Source organism: Anolis sagrei, chromosome Y (genome assembly GCF_037176765.1).
Source record: "Anolis sagrei isolate rAnoSag1 chromosome Y, rAnoSag1.mat, whole genome shotgun sequence".
Lineage (NCBI taxonomy): Eukaryota > Metazoa > Chordata > Lepidosauria > Squamata > Dactyloidae > Anolis > Anolis sagrei.
In genome coordinates, this window is record NC_090035.1 from 74,540,707 (window position 1) to 74,559,614 (window position 18,908).

Sequence of the window (18,908 nt, forward strand, 5' to 3'; positions counted from 1 at the left end):
TGATAGGATAACCAAAAACACTTCTGGTTGAAAACTATTCTCCAGATGTGCTGGCAATGAAATTTGGTAGTTGTGGCAGTGGGATCATCTCTGCTTTAGGGGAGAAGATGATTTCTAGTTCTACACTCTACGGCTACAGGAAAGCAAGAGACACTCATTCTCAAAGCAAATTCCACAATAACTTGTGCCTTTATTGAATTAGTCAGCTTTCTGAAACGACAGGCAAAACTAGTAACAATGGAGAGAAACGTATAGTTTAAAACAATACTGGCAAAAATAAGCCTGCACTCTTATTAAGAAGTGAGGTAGGGAAAGGTGCAAATGCTCTCCTTTCAGCCACAGCCCATGCACTTTTTAAAAGGAATGTAGTTCAGGAACAGGCCACGCAGGAGTAGAAACTCACTGATCCCACTTTATGAGGTGGGAATAACAAGCCCTTTAAAAAAACATTCAAACCATCCTGGATAATTCTGTGTCAGGTTGCATCCTATGAGAAAACGCAAGGGCAAGAAAATAGAAGGCACATGCGATTAGACAGTGATATATACTACCCACAGGCCCAAAAAGTGTAAGAGAACTAGTAAATTAATAATAAAAAAACCCAAAGATACACATATGCTTCCAATTCCTTTTGGCCCGAGTAAAAAATAGTGTATTTTATGGGTGACGATGTCCCTTTTGTCACCAACGGATCCAACAGTCGCTGAGTTGCCACAACCTGCTGCGTTGACACCGGCAGCCGCTGAGTTCATTCCGGATCATCCTCCGCATGAGGAAAGGCAAAGAGGAGCCCTTCGCGTCATAGTCAGGGGAGGGGAAGAAGCAAACTGGGGGGCATTAGTGCATAAACGAAGCTCCCGGTGCATCCGCTTTGCGGGAAGGCGGTGGCGAATGGCTTCGCAAGATTTCAGAGGCAGCATGTTGCAGTGATGACTGGCTGGTGAACGATGAGGTGAAGGTGAGGCTGGACGCTGGCAGCAAAAGAAGACGGAGAAAGAAGGTATTTTGAGAAACACATTCTGGAAATTGCTAAGACAAAGGAGAGGTTCAAGGTGTCGGTTCATACACTGTCGTTGTGGAGAATGGGACTGACAAGGTGGAAAAGGAGAGCTAGATAGAGCATCTATGTCTGCATGCACACCTTGGGACAGAGTCAGGCTATTAGGTAAATGATGGACATACTATCAATCATAGATGGTGCTGATAATAGGTTTGTTCCCTAAAGCCTTCCTGACATGTGCATCTCTCCGGAGAGAAAGGAACATAGTTGCTTATCCAACCTTTGCTTATCCAACATTCCGTCTTAACCGATGCCCCCTTTTCCTCCAACATTTCCCCTTCAATTAAAGGAGCGCTCCCCAACTCTCTCTTCATTCCCAATAAGTGAAAAAGGCAAGACAAAGAGGAGGAGGAGGGAGAAAAGGGGGAAAAGAGGCAGGACAGGAAGCGGAAGTGCCCTCCCTCCTTCCCTCTGGGATTTCCACGCTCCTCTTCCATATCCAGGAACTTCCTGCTGGGCCGCTCTAGCCTTGAGGCATTGCCTTGCCTTAACCTAGGCATCCTCAAACTGTGGCCCTTCAGTTGTTCAGGCCTTCAACTCCCAGAATTCTGGGCACCACAATTGAAGAGAGATGTTGACAAGTTGGAATATGTCCAAAGGAGGGTGACTAAAATGATCAAGGGTCTGGAGAACAAGCCCTATGAGGAGCGGCTGAAAGAGCTGGGCATGTTTAGCCTGAAGAAGAGAAGGCTGAGAGGAGATATGATAGCCATGCATAAATATGTGAGAGGAAGTCACAGGGAGGAGGGAGCAAGCTTGTTCTCTGCTTCCTTGGAGACTATGACACGGAACAATGGCTTCAAACTACAAGAAAGGAGATTCCATCTGAACATGAGGAAGAACTTCCTGACTGTGAGAGCCGTTCAGCAGTGGAACTCTCTGCCCCAGAGTGTGGTGGAGGCTCCTTCTTTGGAAGTTTTTAAACAGAGGCTGGATGGCCATCTATCAGGGGTGCTTTGAATGCAATATTCCTGCTTCTTGGCAGGGGGTTGGACTGGATGGCCCATGAGGTCTCTTCCAACTCTAGGATTCTATTATTCTAATTAAACAAGCCTATTAGGGCTTCTGGGAGTTGGAGGCTCAAACTGCTGGAGGGCCGCAGTTTGAGGATGCCTGCCTCAACCCTTTGAGTTCCTGTTATTAGTATTCTAGGTGTCTAGCATCATGTCGGACGGATAACAGTAGGAGACTCTGTATTAGCCAACATTTTTGTTTATCTGATGTTCTGCCGGCCTGTTTATGTCGAATAAGCGAGACTCTGCTGTATGTTATATTCTGGTGCTGGCTTATATACTGTCAAAGTGGAGTATGGGATTGGCAATGCAGAGAAGCAGGGCCAGATATGGCACCTATGTCTCCATGCATACTTTGGGATCGACTCTATTTTAAAAATGTTCTCTCTCCTCCTCACTTTCCCCTCAACTTAAATTAGTTGCAGAAAATTGATTTCAATGTGCAAAAGTACTGTATATACTCGAGTATAAGCCTAGTTTTTCAGACCTTTTTTTGGGCTGAAAAAGTCCCTCTCGGCTTATACTCGAGTCAAGGTTATTTATTATTTTACTCTGTTATAAATACGTAATAAATGTATTATTATTATTATTATTATTATTATTACATTTATTATTTTACTTTATTATTGTTGTTATTATTACATTTATTATTTTACTCTATTTATTACTGTTGTTGTTATTACATTTATTATTTTACTCTATTTATTGTTATTTTTACATTTATTATTTTACTCTATTTATTTTTATTGGAAGGGTACGCAAGCACATTTACATTGAAGACGGTCAGAACGGTTTAATCAGAGTTGAGCTGTCTTATCTTAAATTACAATTTTATGTAAATATTCAAAAACATTGAACCTCCTGATGCCTCAATTAATGTAATTTTATTGGTATCTATTTTTATTTCGAAATTTACCAGTATCTGTTGCATTTCCCATCCTCAGCTTATACTCGAGTCAATCTATTTTCCCAGTTTTTTGTGGTAAAATTAAGTGACTCGGCTTATATTCGGATCGGCTTATACTCAAGCATATACGGTATTTTCCACTTTACTGCCCTGGAGAAGGGGTAAGTGGGCAGGAAGGGATGAGATTTTCCCTTCCCAACAGACTCCGGCAAAACCAAACTGCTGCAGCTTTCTGCCACCTGGAACGCGCTCTGTTGTTTGCTCCTTGTGCCTTGAGTTTCACGTATGAAACATTGCAGGGGATGTGGGTCCCATTCTTTTAGCACTTTAGTAAGGCAAGGGGGCCCAATAATGAAAACGTGGCTCAATCCTGAAACCCAGGGGAAGGGGGGTTAAGGTATAAGTGAACAAACTAAGACCTGAGAGTATGATTCTTATAATATGATTATTCTTATAGTTTTGCCGCCATTTTCCAGGTTCAATTTTGCTCAAAATGCCTCCAAGCTCACGGACCACCTTCTCTCCAGCAGAAGTGTCAGAAAGAAGCTGAAAAGAAATCTTGGAGGCCTCAAAGAACGTTTCTCTTCTTTAATGGTGCTTAGTAGATCGGTGGCCAGCTCACCTGTCCGGAAAACAATGGCTTGTTCCAGCCTCAAGAAGACGCCGCTGATTAAGACCTTGACCTTAGGACCCACGGAAAGTGTGACTATGTATAGCAGAAGGATGCCAAAGATGGAAGCCATCGACACCTAGGAGCAGAAAAAATACATTTTTGAAAGGGGAGGTGTTTCCGCAGGAGTTTCCACAGCAAACAGGAGTACCTTTATCCCAGGGGATCACAGCCAGACACAGTGAAGACATCTGTCCTTGCGCTGTGCTACTCTGCTGCTGAGTACGCATGCCCAGTGTGGAACATATCTCACCACGCTAAAACAGTGGATGTGGCTCTTAATGAGACATGCCGCATTATCACGGGGTGTCTGCGCCCTACACCACTAGAGAAATTACACTGCTTAGCCGGTATTGCACCACCTGACATCCGCCGGGAAGTAGCAGCCAATAGTGAAAGGACCAAGGCAGAGACATCTCCAGCTCATCCCCTATTTGGGTATCAGCCAGCACGTCAACAACTTAAATCTAGAAATATTTTTTTAAGATCTACAGAGACACTCGCTGGAACACCTCAGCAAGCGAGAGTCCAAAAGTGGCAGGCTGAAACCCAGAACCTCAACCAATGGCTGATACCAAATGAGAGACTCCCTCCTGGGCACACGGAGGACTGGGCAACTTGGAAGGCGCTGAACAGACTGCGTTCTGGCACCATGAGATGCAGAACCAACCTCAAGAAATGGGGCTACAAAGTGGAGCCCATAACATGTGAGTGTGGAGAGGAGCAAACCACTGACCACCTGCTGCAATGCAACCTGAGCCCTGCCACATGCACCATGGAGGACCTTCTTGCGGCAACACCAGAGGCACTTCAAGTGGCCAGATACTGGTCAAAGGACATTTAATCAACTACCAAACTCACAAATTTTGTATTTTGTCTGTTTGTTTGCTTTGTTCTGTTAGAAATATAATATAATATAATATAATATAATATAATATAATATAATATAATATAATATAATATAATATAATTTCCAGGTGTGGGAATATTGTGGTTTTGAACTGAATATGCAGATCTTTGCATGCCTGTATGTCCCTGCAATTGGAAATCATGTTTTTTTTAAAAAAAAATTGTTTGTTCCCTGGTTTTACATGTTTGTTCCTGATCAGCCGGTTCCTATAAAGAAGGTGACAGTTAAGTAGACAATGAAACTTTGTTTGTGTGCCAGAAACTTCACGAAATGTGTGGAGGAAGTATTTTCTCTGGCCAGGACAAAGTTTGGCCCCCTAGTCAACATTGCACATATTTTCACAATAAGAGTAATCAGGAGCAGACATGTATAACCCAGGAACAATACACTCTCCGTACAGCTTATATAACCCAGAAACGAAACTTATACTTGCATCTTTGCATGCTTGCATCTTAAGGGTTTAGGAAAACCCGCTGAAATTTCCAACGGAAGTCCAGCAGCAGCCATCTTGGGAGCCTCTAAATCTTGTAACAAAGCATCAAGTCTGGACAATGGAGGCAGAAATCCCAAGACCAATAGGTCTGCATGTGAACCTCTTCTGAAGTCCCAGGATTTTTTGCCCCTGATTAAAACCCGTGATTTAGTGCTGTCTGGAGGTACTCCAAGTCACTCCCACTGGCTATATATGCTCATAAGGGGAGAGTGGGCGGGGCTAACCGCAGAAATGTTTGATAAGATCTCTAGAAGGTTCTGAAGCTGTCTGCGCAGGCACAGAAATTACCATATGTGCAATTCACAGGGACCACGATGGGAAACAAACATTGCAAGAGAGGAAGGTTTGGGATGGTTGATTAGGATCTCATCACACTAGAGAAGGCTGAGCAAAGGAAGAGAGATGCTTTTGAACTGTGGTGTTGGAGGAAAGTTCTGAGAGTGCCTTGGACTGCGAGAAGATCCAACCAGTCCATCATCCAGGAAATAAAGCCCGACTGCTCATTGGAGGGAAGGATACTAGAGACAAAGTTGAAGTACTTTGGCCACATCATGAGGAGACAGCAAAGCCTAAAGAAGACAATTATGCTGTGGAAAGTAGAAGGAAAAAGGAAGAGGGGCGGACCAAGGGCAAGATGGATGGATGGCATCCTTGAAGTGACTGACCTTGAAGGAGCTGGGGGTGGTGACGGCCGACAGCGAGCTCTGCCGTGGGCTGGTCCATGAGGTCACGAAGAGTCGGAGACGACTGAACGAATGAACAACAACAACACTAGAGAAAAAATCCACTTTAAATCTGGTTTCTGCCTCCTGCAGAATTCTGGGGTTTGTAGTTTATGGAGGAGCCTTTAACAGCCTCACTAAACTACAAACTCCGGAATTCTGCAGGAGGCAGAAACTGGATTTTAAGTGGATTTTTTTCTCTAGTGTGATGAAGTGGTCAAACCCAAGTATTATTATTTTTTTAATTGGTATGAATTTTTACAACTCTAAATAATAATAATAATAATAATAATAATAAACATGCCAAACTCCTCTGGACTTCCGGATTCAGACAGACAGAGTTTTGGAGCATAATACTCCTGACCTCACAATCGTGTTAAAAAACAAAGTATGGATCTGGGTTAATGTAGGTTTTTTCGGGCTATATGGCCATGGTCTGGAGGCATTCTCACCTGACATTTCTCCTGCATCTATGGCAAGCATCCTCAGAGGTAGTGAGGTCTGTTGGAACTAGGAAAAGGGGCTTATATACCTGTGGAATAACCGGAGTGGGACAAAAGACTCTTGTCTGCTGGAACTAGGTGTGAATGTTTCAACTGATCACCTTGATAAGCATATAATGGCCTGACAGTGAAAGTATGGATCGTCAATGTCGCAATCCCAGGTGACTGCAGGATTGAAGAGAAACAACTGGAAAAGCTGACACGATATGAGGATTTAAAGATCGAACTGCAAAGACTCTGGCACAAGCCAGTTAAGGTGGTCCCAGTGGTGATCGGCACACTAGGTGCAGTACCTAAAGACCTTGGCCTGCACTTAAACACAATCGGCACTGACAAAATTACCATCTGCCAGCTGCAAAAGGCCACCTTACTGGGATCTGCACGCATTATTCGCTGATACATCACACAGTCCTAGACCCTTGGGAACTGTCCGACATGTCATCCAATTCAACAACCAGCAGAGTGTCTGCTGAGGACTCATCTTGTTGTGTTTCAAATAACAACAACAACAACAACAACTTTATTCTTATTTCCCGCCACCCTTTCCCCAAAGGGACTCGAGACAATTTACATATGGGACAGAAAGTTCAACAGACATAAAAGCAACACAATCGACTAAAATAAGAGCATCGTAAAATACAACAATCCAGATAAAAACACAATTAAACATAAGAGGACAGCAGCATTGAAACTCAAAACAGAGAGCGGCCAAAAAACAACACAATCGACTAAAATAAGAGCATCGTAAAATACAACAATCCAGATAAAAACACAATTAAACATAAAAGGACAGCAGCACTGAAACTCAAAACAGAGAGTGGCCAAAAAGCAGCTCTGAAGCTTCATGCTAGACTTCCAAGCCAGCTAACTCCTGCAATTCCAAAGGACAGAGTTGTCTCAAAAGCATGTTAACACCACAAAGCAGAAGGTAAGGTATACAAATCTTAAATCCCTGCTCCTACAGATCGAGGAATCTCTAGAGTCTAGAAAGAATAAACTGCTACTGGTGGAGCCATGCCAAGCATACCAAACTCTAGAGAAGAAATGCCAAGGAGCACGTAGGCCCAGCTATAGTTACCTGCAAGAGAAAGACGGACCTCGTACGGCTAAGGGGCAGGCCGTGGATGTGGACGATGAACTCCAAGGCGTAGTCGCAGTAGGTGGTTTGGTCCACTCCCCTGCAGAAGCAAAAAGGAGAGAAGGAGGTTGGCTGCTGGGAAAGAGGAGTTTGGGGTCAAGTCTTCCACTTTCTCTTTCTTTCTTCTCTCACAATATGATGGCTGGATCTTGATCCCATTCTGACCACTTGCATCACATTGAAGCAATGAAACGGTTGGCTAAGTAGAGCTGAGTAGAGATCCCTTTCTCAATGAAATGGATAATTTCCCTACCATCATCACACTGTTAAATGTATCCATGCAACTCAGTAGTACTCCGCATTCTGTGAGTTTATTTGTTTTCACATTATAGAGATTTGGCCCCGCCCACCATCACTCCCCTTGCATTATTTGTTGAAAAGAAACCTCCTCTCATTTGAAATCCCAGCTTCCTAACAAATGCAAGATTACATGTCTTCAATTCTGGAAGCAGGAAGGGAGGAAGGGAGAACTGCAATTCCCAAGACTATCTCATGGAGACATGGCATTTAAAGTAAGGCCCGCCTGCATTCATTCCACAGTGTAGATGTACCAAGAGAAGGGTATGGGCCTTGGGAAACTATAACTCCCAGGAGGACTACATTGCATGGAGAGAGGGTTCATGAACCTTCGGAAACTGCAATTCCCAAGCCTATCTCATGGAGACATGGCATTTAAAGTAAGGTCCGCCTGCATTCATTCCACAGGGTAGATGCACCAAGAGAAGGGTATGGGCCTTGGGAAACTATAACTCCCAGGAGAACTACATCGCATAGAGAGAGGGTTCATGAACCTTCGGAAACTGCAATTCCCAAGCCTATCTCATGGAGACATGGCATTTAAAGTAAGGTCCACCTGCATTCATTCCACAGTGTAGATGCACCAAGAGAAGGGTATGGGCCTTGGGAAACTATAATTCCCAGGAGAACTACATCGCATGGAGAGAGGGTTCATGAACCTTCGGAAACTGCAATTCCCAAGACTATCTCATGGAGACATGGCATTTAAAGTAAGGTCCACCTGCATTCATTCCACAGGGTAGATGCACCAAGAGAAGGGTATGGACCTTGGGAAACTATAACTCCCAGGAGGACTACATCGCATGGAGAGAGGGGGTTCATGAACCTTCGGAAACTGCAATTCTCAAGACTATCTCATGGAGACATGGCATCTAAAATAAGGTCCACCTGCATTCATTTCACAGTGTAGATGCACCAAGAGAAGGGTATGGGCCTTGGGAAACTATAACTCCCAGGAGGACTCCATCGCATGGAGCCATGGCATTTAAAGAGGGATGAAAGGGCATTCATTCCATGCTGTAAATGCACCAAGAGAAGGGTATGCACTTTGGAAAACTGACTCCCAGGACTGCACAGCATGGAGACATGGCATAAGAACAACAACAACAACAACAACAACAACAACAACAATCCTTCTCTCCCAGCTTTCCCATGCAATACAAGGCGGAGACATATCACGGAAGGAAGGGAAGGGTAGGAAAGAACCCGGAAAGGCTGTTTTTTAAAAAGAAATTGTTCTGGCAAAGTAAAAACTCAGTGAGCAAAAGGTAATGCTTTCCCTAACAAGGGTACTTTTGGATATCATAATTTCCCCTCCCACAATTTCATTTCAAACCTGGGAGCAGCAAATGCCATCATATTACAGAAATGGCCAATCATCCAGATCATTTTTAAAAATCCACTTCCCTACCAGCTCTTGAAATGTTTGAAAAGAATGCTGGTGCCCACACATAAAATACACAAAGAATGCTCTATCCTACACTTGAAGCCAAACTAATGTGATAAGGAATGTGGCTTCCCGGATTATAAGTGTAGCACTCAGTGGAATTTGGTAAATGTGATGAAGTGGTCAGTGCTGCGGGTATCAAGTCAGAGGTTTGGAATTGTAGGCAATATGCCACAGGAGGCATTGCATCTTACACTGGTTTGAAGTCCCCATCCAGGATTTAGATACACAGATGACTTAACGTCAAGGGGAAACTTTTACCTTTACCTTTAAAGATTTAATATACTAACAAAAACTCCACTGCCCCACCTTCCCATTTTTACTCCCACCCTTTTTGTGTGTGTGTGTGTGTGGGGGGGGGGGGGGGGAGATGGAAATATTTAAAATATATATTAATTAAAAAAAGAATGCTCTGAAAAGCAGATATCCTTCATGCTGGTTTCAGCACCATGAATAGCACTCAGTGCTTAACTAATTGTGCTCTAGCCAGGCATGCTGGTTTCAGCACCATGGATAGCACTCAGTGCTTAGCTAATTGTGCTCTAGCCAGGCAACACAGACTTTAGCCAAATGTACTTCAACTGATTTATTGCTCCCACGTCATTTAACTGTTTAATTGTGACCCGATTAAACATAACAATTGCAAAAGGATTTAAGAGCTGTTACCTCCAAAGGGCGGCCTACAAGTATAAAAGTAAAAGTTTTCCATTGACATTAAGTCTAGTCATCTCCAACTCTGGGAGGTGGTGCTCATCTCCATTTCTAAACCGTCCTGAGTCACCTGTGGGCTGAGAAGGACGGTATACAAATATAGTAAATAAATAAATTTCTAAGCCGAAGAGCTGGCGTTGTCCATAGACACCTCCAGAGTCATGTGGCCAGCATGACTGCATGGAGTGCCTTTACCTTTCCACTGAAGTTATAGCTATTGACCTACTCACATTTGTGTGTTTTTGATCTGCTAGGTTGGCAGAAGCTGGGGCTAACAGCGGGAGCTCATCCCGTCCTGAGAATCTGAACCACCAACCTTCACTTCACTTCACTTTATTTCTTAATTAGTCACTCTCAACCAAGGTGCTCCTTCCAGTCAACTAGAGAGTGTTTGAGGACCGGGACATCCATAGGGAGACCAAGGTGCTTGTTTATAAAGTTATTGTCCTCCCAACCCTGCTATATGCCTGCAAAACATGGACTGTCTACAAACGTCATATGCAACTCCTGGAACGATTCCACCAGCGCTGCCTCCGGAAAATCCTGCAAATCTCTTGGGAAGACAGGTGGACAAATGTCAGCGTGCTGGAAGAAGCAAAGGCCACCAGCATTGAAGCGATGGTCCTCCGCCATCAACTCCGCTGGACCGGCCATGTTGTCCGGATGCCTAACCACTGTCTCCCAAAGCAGTTGCTCTACTCCAGTGGTTCTCAACCTGGGGTCCCCAGATGTTTTTGGCCTTCAATTCCCAGAAATCCTAACAGCTGATTAACTGGCTGGGATTTCTGGGAATTGTAGGCCAAAAACATCTGGGGACCCCAGGTTGAGAACCACTGCTCTACTCCAAACTCAAGAACAGAAAACGGAATGTTGGTGGGCAGGAAAAGAGATTTAAAGACAGGGCCCAAAGCCAACCTTAAATACTCTGGCATAGACACTGAGAACTGGGAAGACATGGCCCGTGAGCGCTCCAGCTGGAGGTCAGCTGTGACCAGCAGTGCTGCAGAGTTTGAAGAGGCACGAATGGAGAGTGAAAGAGAGAAACATGCCAAGAGGAAGGTGCGTCAAGCCAACCTCGAGCGAGACCATCTTCCACCTGGAAACCAATGCCCTCACTGCGGGAGAAGATGCAGATCAAGAATAGGGCTCCACAGCCACCTACGGACCCACAAGAATACTGATCCTGGAAGACTATCCTACTCGGCCAACGAGGGATCGCTAGTTCTGTAACTCAGCGGTTTAACCCGCTGCACAATCACAGCCCACTTGTAAGTATAGCAAGTTATAAATTGAATAAAACCCCAAGGTGTAGTTACCTGTTTGATACCTTCAGCACAAAAAAGTAATCTGGAGTAAAGGCATTAGTGGGAAGAATGTCGTAACAGGGAGAGTTCTGCTGGCAGACCCACCTATGAGAGAGAGAGAGAGCGAGAGAAGAGGGTCTTATGACAGATCATGCAAGGAGTTTGTGTCACGTGCCTGAGTTGAGTGCAATAGAGCTTTGGGATGAGGGATTGTAGGAGAGAGGGCGGAACAATCAGGGAAGGGAAAAATTGGACTCGAAGGAAGTTTCATAACCAACGCACCTATCACTGCCTCATTGATTTCAGAGGAAGATCAGAGACCTAGGGCAGAATGAATGTACTCTATACCGTGAAGCTTACAGTATCCCAGAGCTGGCTTGAGAGAGGACATGGAAACCTTCAGCACTGGTCATGTTATCTTCACCATCAGCCCTAAACCAGATAAGACTTGATGTTTCCCTGGGAAGAGAAAGGGAAATCAGCAAGAGCTGAGAGCAGTTGGGACACATATGGCCCTCCCAATATTGCTTGACTGGATCAACAGCAACTCCAATCAGGATGATGGGAGCTGTAGTCTAATTTCTGAGGGGCTGTACATCCTCAAATCAAGGGCTCCACAAACAAGTCAATACAGGCTAATTGTTGAACTGTTACACTGTGTAACAAAATTTGAAAAGCAATTTTGTTCCTGGTTTGGAAGTGTTATTTTCTGTTTAATTGTGCGGTCCTTACTTTGAAAGTACTGTATATACTCGAGTATAATCTGAACCAAATATAAGTCAAGACACCTAATTTTACCACAAAAATCTGGGAAAACTTATTGACTCGAGTATAAGCCGAGAGTAGAAATGCAGCAACAATTGATACATTTCAAAATAAAAATAGATACCAATAAAATGACATTAATTGAGGCATCAGTAGGTTGTTTTTGAATATTTACATAAAACTGTAATTTAAGATAAGACTGTCCAACTCTGATTCAACCATTATTCTAACCTTCTTCAATATAAACGTGCTTACGTAGCCTTCCAATAATAATAAAGTAAAATAATAAATGTAATAAAAATAGAGTACAATAATGGAAATGTAATAATAACAGTAATAATAAAGTAAAATAATAGAAATGTAATAATGATAGTTATAGTAGAATAAAATAATAAATGTTATAATAATGTAATAAAATAATAAATGTAATAAGAATAATACAGTAAAATAATGGAAATGTAATAAAATAATAATAGAATACAATAATATAAATGTAGTAATAACAATAATAGAGTAAAATAATACATGTAATAATAATAAAGTAAAGTAATAAATGTAATAACAAAAGTAGAGTAAAATAATACATGTAATAAAATAATAGAGTAAAATAATAAATGTAATAATCATGTAATAAAATAATAAATGTAATAATCATGTAATAAAATAATAAATGTAATAATAATAGAGTAAAATAATGGAAATGTAATAAAATAATAATAGAATACAATAACATAAATATAATAATAACAATAATTGAGTAAAATAATACATGTAATAATAACAGAGTAAAATAATAAATGTAATAATAATAATAGAGTAAAATAATGTAAATGTAATAATAATAATAATAATAATAATAATAGAGTAAAATAATAAATGTAATAATAATAACAACAAAGTAAAATAATAAATAACTCTGACTCTAGTATAAGCCGGAGGGGGCATTTTCAGCCAAAAGAGGGGCTGAAAAACTCGGCTTACACTCAAGTACATAGGGTACTTGTTCTGCTTCAGAAACTTCGTTATTGTGGCTGCCACAAACTATGTTGAATTGGTTGAGACTTAAGGAAGTATTCATTGAAAAGCTATAGCAAAATGTGCTGCAGGATGTTCCTCCCAAAAAAACCCCAAAGCTTTCTGTAGCTTAATACACTTTTCTATGTTTTTTGATAGAACCAATTAGGAAATGACATTTATAACTCAGGAACAAAATTCGTGTTACATAGTGTTATTAAAAGCAACTATGCATTGTGTGATACTTTAGAAATTAGCAAGTTTATTATGGCATTTCCCCCCAATGGGCTACTGCATATTGTACATACCTGCCAGTCACAGTGTTGTATTGCAAAATTTCCTCTGGGGTGAAGTATCGGATGTTATCTTCAGAAAAAGCTCCCCCACCAATGATGGTGAAGATGTAGCTGCCAGTTAAAAAAAAGCAGGGGAAGAAAAAGAAGGCGAGTTTGCAAGCAAAAGCCTTAACTATTGCAAAGCCTTCAATTTCAAACCTCAGTACTTACTGGGAAAGACAGCAGTGTCTTTTGTGGAGAGAAAAAGCGAGATGCAAAAAGACATAATAATCATAATCATAATGATAATAATTCTGCCCCTTCCTCTCCTCCTGCTAACTTTTGCATTTTGAACTCAATCTGAAGCAACTGAAGTTAAGGGAGAAACTGTGAAGAGGTGAGAGAAACCAGGACATTTTAAAAGTACCGTTTATACTCGAGTATAAGCCAGGTTTTTCAGCTCTTTTTTTTTTTAGGGTGCTTGGGTCTTACCTTCCATTGAAACGCCCCGAGTGCCCTGTCACCATGTCTTGGATCAAGAAGAAAGGGTAAAACACTGCCAAGAAAGAAAAGAAAGAAGAAAGTGTGTCAAATATGCTGAATGCTTGGAATGGTCCCAGGTGGAACGGGCTGAACTGAACAACCCCTCTTGACACTGTCTTAGTGACCAGAACCAAACATCAATTTTTACTGGTCCTAGTTGAGGAACCACTCGATTTATGCATCTTTTCTGCCATAACAAACAGATCCTTCTTGGACACAGAATGCCCCAGAGAATGTCCGTTCCACTCATCTGACTTCCCAGCTCACTTCATGGCAGAAAACCAATGCGCCCAGGTATTCCTCCCGCTGTCCTTACCATCACTGAAGTAGAAGCAGGGCATCTCGGGGTCCGGTTTCACACAGTCGAAGTAGCGCTTGTTCTTCTCGGTAGTGTAATTCTTGGTGTAAGTGATGTCAAAAGCCAGCCTTTTGCCTGGAGGACATCCAATATTAATGCCAATTGTATCACTGCCCTGCAAGGTAGGTAGAGAGTAAAGGTAAAAAGCCTTTTGCTTTACAGTTAGTAATTTCAAATTTCAAGCCTGTCTCACTTATTGTACATATTCAAAGATAAGCCAATATTTTCAGATCTTTTTATGGGCTGAAAAAGCCTCTCTCGTCTTAGAATGGGGTGAAGCCGGGCAGCGGAGCCTGGAGGCCATTGCTTGCCTTATATATTTCTTTCTCAGCTTCCCCTCCCTAAACAGTGTGTATTCTTTTCTGCTTCTGCTTTTGCTTCTGCACTGCTTCTCTTCCCAGGCTGGAATGTTTTGTAAAGGGAAAGGAGAGAAGCGCTTGCAAGTCAGGAATATCCATTAAGCATTTTCCCCTGAAATATTTGTTAATATCTCCTACAGATATATAGGCATTTCCCCACGCAAGCCTTTGCAATTGCTATGTACCTATATATCTCTATCTATCTATCTATCTATCTACCTATTTTATTTATTTATTTCCATATATTTATACCCCGCCCTTCTTCCCCCAAAGAGGGACTCAGGCCAGCCTAACAAAAGCATCATACGATGCTAGCATCATAAAAACAATCACAGTACAATCAAAATATTAAAAATTAAAACAACAATTAATTAAGACACAGCCATTAAAGTTGAAATCCAAAAACCAGTCCGGGTCAATTCATTGCCGTAAGTTGTGTCATCTTCTTCCACTTGTTGCTCACTGATCAAACACTTGGCCCCATAACCAGGTCTTGATTTTCCTTCTAAAAGACAAGAGGGAGGAGGCCAATCTGATATCTCTAGAGAGGGCATTCCATAGGCACGGGGGGGGGGGGGGCACTGCTGTGAAGGCCCTGTCTCTCGTCCCCATCAACCATGTTTGCGATAGTGGTAGGATTGAGAGCGGGGCCTCAATCACGAAGATCTTAAACTTCACGAAGATCTTAAACTTCGTGATGGTTCGTGGCAGGAGATATAGGACAGGTAGTCTGGGCCAGAACCGTTTTGGGCTTTAAAAGTTAAAACCAGCACTTTGAATGGTGCTCAGAAGCTGATCGGCAGCCAGTGGAGTTGGCATAACAAAGGAGTTGTATGTTCGCTGTACATCGCTCTGGTGAGCAACCTGGCTGCCAACCGTTGGACTAGTTGAAGCTTCCAGGCAACCTTCAAAGGCAGCCCCACGTAGAGTGCATTGCAGTAGTCTATTCGGGATGTAACAAGAGCATGGACCACCGTGGCCAAGTCAGACTTCTCAAGGAATGGGTGCAGCTGGCACACAAGTTTTAATTGTGCAAAAGCTCTCCTGGCTACCGCTGAGACTTGGGGTTCCAGGCTCAGCGATGAGTCCAGGATCATTCCCAAACTGCGAACCTGTGTCTTCAAGGGGAGTGTAACCCCATCTAACACAGGCTGTAAACCTCTATCTATATACATTAATTTTATATAGGAATTTCTCCTCATATGTTTGCAGGTCTTTGCAAATCCTATATACTTATACGTTGCTTACCTGTAACTGTCGTTTTCTTAGTAGTCACCTGCGAATGCGTACATTTGGTTCTCTCTGCGCCTGCGTAGCAGCATTCGGAACCTTCTGAAAGCAAAAAGAATGACAGTTAGCTAGGCCATGCCCCCCTTCCCCTGGTATAAATAGCCCGTGGGCAGGGCCAACCGTCAGTTCTCTTCCGCCACAAAGCAGCTGGAAGGCGCGGCATGACACCTGAGGGGAGGAGGGTGGGTATGTACGCATCCGCAGGTGACTACTAAGGAAGCAACAGTTACAGGTAAGCAACTTACAATTTCCTGTCATAGTCACTGCGAATCGTACATTTGGTAGATTAGCGAGCTACTGACCGTGGTTGGTGGGAGTCATGCCACCGCCGAAAACAGCGCCGCCCTGCCGAACTCAGCATCCTTCTTAGAGGCAATATCCAGCTTATAGTGTGAGACGAACAACAGCGGATTCGTCCAGATGGCAGCACGGCAGATGACATCTAGCGGTACTCCTCTCATGAAGGCAGCAGTAGTCGACATGGCTCTGGTAGAATGGCCTTTGACCTGCAATGGTAAGTCCTTGCCAGCCAAGTGGTAGCATAATTTAATGGTTGAAACAATCCATGAGGAGAATCTCTGAGACGACAAAGGCAAACCCTCCATATCCTTGCGATATTTAATAAAGAAACGTGGCGTCTTTCTCAGAGATGCTGTTCTGTCAACGTAGTAAGCTATGGCTCTACGGACATCCAACAGGTGCAAGGTACGTTCAATAGGTGAAGAGGGATTTTGAAAAAAAGCTGGGAGTATTATCTCTTGGGACATGTGGAAAAAAGAAGAGACCTTGGGCAAAAAGGCAACATCTGTTCTAAGCACAACCTTATCCTTATGTATCCTCAAATAAGGGGGGTCTACCCTTAGTGCGCACAGTTCGCTTGCACGCCTTGCTGATGTTATGGCCACCAAGAATGATGTTTTCCATGAGAGGTAAGAGATGTGTGTAGAAGCCATGGGTTCGAGCGGTGGTTTGGTTAGAAACGATAGCACTAGCTCTAGGCTCCATGCCGGAGCTACTGAGGCTACTGCTGGCCTAGTGTTCGCCATTCCTCTGAGGAAAACCCTCACTAGGGGATGCGCAAAAACACGAAGGGAGACCTTCCTTTCTACGGAACCACGAGACCGCTGCTAGATAGCATTTTAGCGATGCGTGAGATAACCCCGCATCTGCCAGAGACACTAGGAAATCCAGTACAACTGAAATTGGGGCCGTGGAAGGACTTTCCCCCTTTGCGTTTGCAAATGCACAAAACTTAGACCACTTGTACACATAAGATCTCTTTGTTGCTGGCTTGTGGGCCGCCTCTATAATGGTCTGAATGTTACTAGACAGTGCAGATATTGGAATTAGTGGTTCGGCCGAATTCTCCATGCCGTTAACCTCAGTTTCTCTACCTCCGGGTAAAATACCCGACCGCCCTGTGACGTCAGCAGATCTACCCTGTAGGGGAACTTGAAGAAAATTCTCTGGGACATTCGAAGCAGAGGGGAGAACCAGGACTGTCTTGGCCACCAAGGGGTTACCAAGATGCACCTCGCGTTCTCCCTCTGAATCTTTGCTACAACTCTCAATAGCAAGGGAAAGCATACAGTGGGTGACCTGACCACCCCTGCAGGAACGCGTCCCCCAAACATCCCTCCTGTTGGGAGATGTGTCGGTGCGCGCAAAACAGAGCGCACTTGGCATTGGCCTTGGACGCAAAGAGGTCCACCTCCGGACAACCCCACGCTCTGAAGAGCCTGTTCACCTCCTCTTGGTTGAGGGACCACTCGTGATTCGCAAGCGGATTCCTGCTGAGTGAATCCGCTAGCGTGTTCTCCTCCCCCGGAACATGTGTTGCTAACAAGTGTATATTTCTCTCCAGACACCAATCCCAGATCTGGAGAGTGAGATTCAACAGGGGGAGTGAGTGAGTGCCGCCCTGTTTGTTTAAGTAAAACATGACTGTGGTGTTGTCTGTGAGGATTTGGATGATCTGACCCCTTACGATCCCCTCAAAGGATTTCAGTGCTCTGTCTACAGCCAGTAATTCGAGAAGATTTATGTGTGATGTTTTTTCTTCTTCTGTCCACTCTCCGTGAGCGGTGAGACCTTGAGTATGAGCACCCCACCCCGAGAGGGAAGAATCTATTGTAACTACACAGGTTGGCTTGGGAGCATAAAAAGGGTGCCCCCTGCACACCCACCCTCTGTCTTCCCAACACAGAAGTGACTGGAGGACAGACTCGGGGATGGAAAGGTGAGTGTCTTGACTGTCTATTAGTGGGTTTTATGCCGATATGAACCATGATTGTAGCGGGCGCATATGCAATCTGGCATACGATATGACCGCAGTTGCAGAAGCCATATGTCCCAAAAGTTTCTGGACCTGCTTGGCTGTAAGGCATGGAGCATGGACAGCTTGTTGGACCATGGCCTGCAGGTTGACAAATCGGTCCTCTGGAAGATAGGCCCTTTTGATTGTGGAATCCAAAAGAGCGCCTATAAATTGGATTTGTTGAGTTGGGACCAGTGTCAATTTTTCCATGTTGATCACGAGTTCTAGCGACTGTATAAGAGACAAAATAATAGAAAGTTGTGACTGAAGTAGGACACGTGATTCAGCCACCACTAACCAATCATCGATATAGGGGTAGACCGAAATTCCCCTCGTGTGTAGGTATGCCGCCACAACAGACATACACTTAGTGAATACCCTTGGGGCAGCAGATAAACCAAAAGGTAAAACATTGAAACAAAATGGGCTATTCCCCACCATAAAGGAAAGATACCTACAATGGTGTTTAGCAATAGATAAGTGAAAATAGGCATCTTTTAAATCAATAGTGGCAAACCAAGCTCCCTTAAATAATAAGGGCAATATAGTATTGAGAGTGACCATGCGAAACTTCCTTGGTCGAACATGTTTATTTAGTAACCTTAGGTCTAAAATAGGTCTCAATCCACCAGTACGTTCTTAATCAGAAAATAACGCGAGAAAAAACAATACAAAACATCAACCGAATTAAGGGGGGAAATAGCTCCCTTCTGTAGTAACATTTGAATCTCTTCCCATAACGGTTGGGAGAAAGGGGTACTTCGAACATGTCCAACCCTGGGAAGGTCTAGAAACTCAATAACGTAACCGTG

At 43.3% G+C, this 18,908-nt stretch overlaps 1 protein-coding gene across 1 annotated transcript in view; it reads right to left on the reverse strand.

The window, feature by feature from the left end:
• Positions 1-641: 641 nt before the first annotated feature.
• Positions 642-18,908, reverse strand: part of LOC132780188 (cation channel sperm-associated auxiliary subunit gamma-like) — a 67,363-nt gene continuing 49,096 nt past the window's right edge. Inside the window, exons 23-30 of the mRNA XM_060783759.2 lie at positions 14,089-14,245; positions 13,722-13,785; positions 13,263-13,361; positions 11,536-11,634; positions 11,188-11,280; positions 7,357-7,456; positions 3,603-3,729; positions 642-971 (exon numbers count right to left, since the gene is read on the reverse strand). Coding sequence (XP_060639742.2) covers positions 838-971; positions 3,603-3,729; positions 7,357-7,456; positions 11,188-11,280; positions 11,536-11,634; positions 13,263-13,361; positions 13,722-13,785; positions 14,089-14,245 — 873 coding nt within the window. The 3' untranslated portion in view covers positions 642-837. The remainder of the gene's footprint in view (positions 972-3,602; positions 3,730-7,356; positions 7,457-11,187; positions 11,281-11,535; positions 11,635-13,262; positions 13,362-13,721; positions 13,786-14,088; positions 14,246-18,908) is intronic.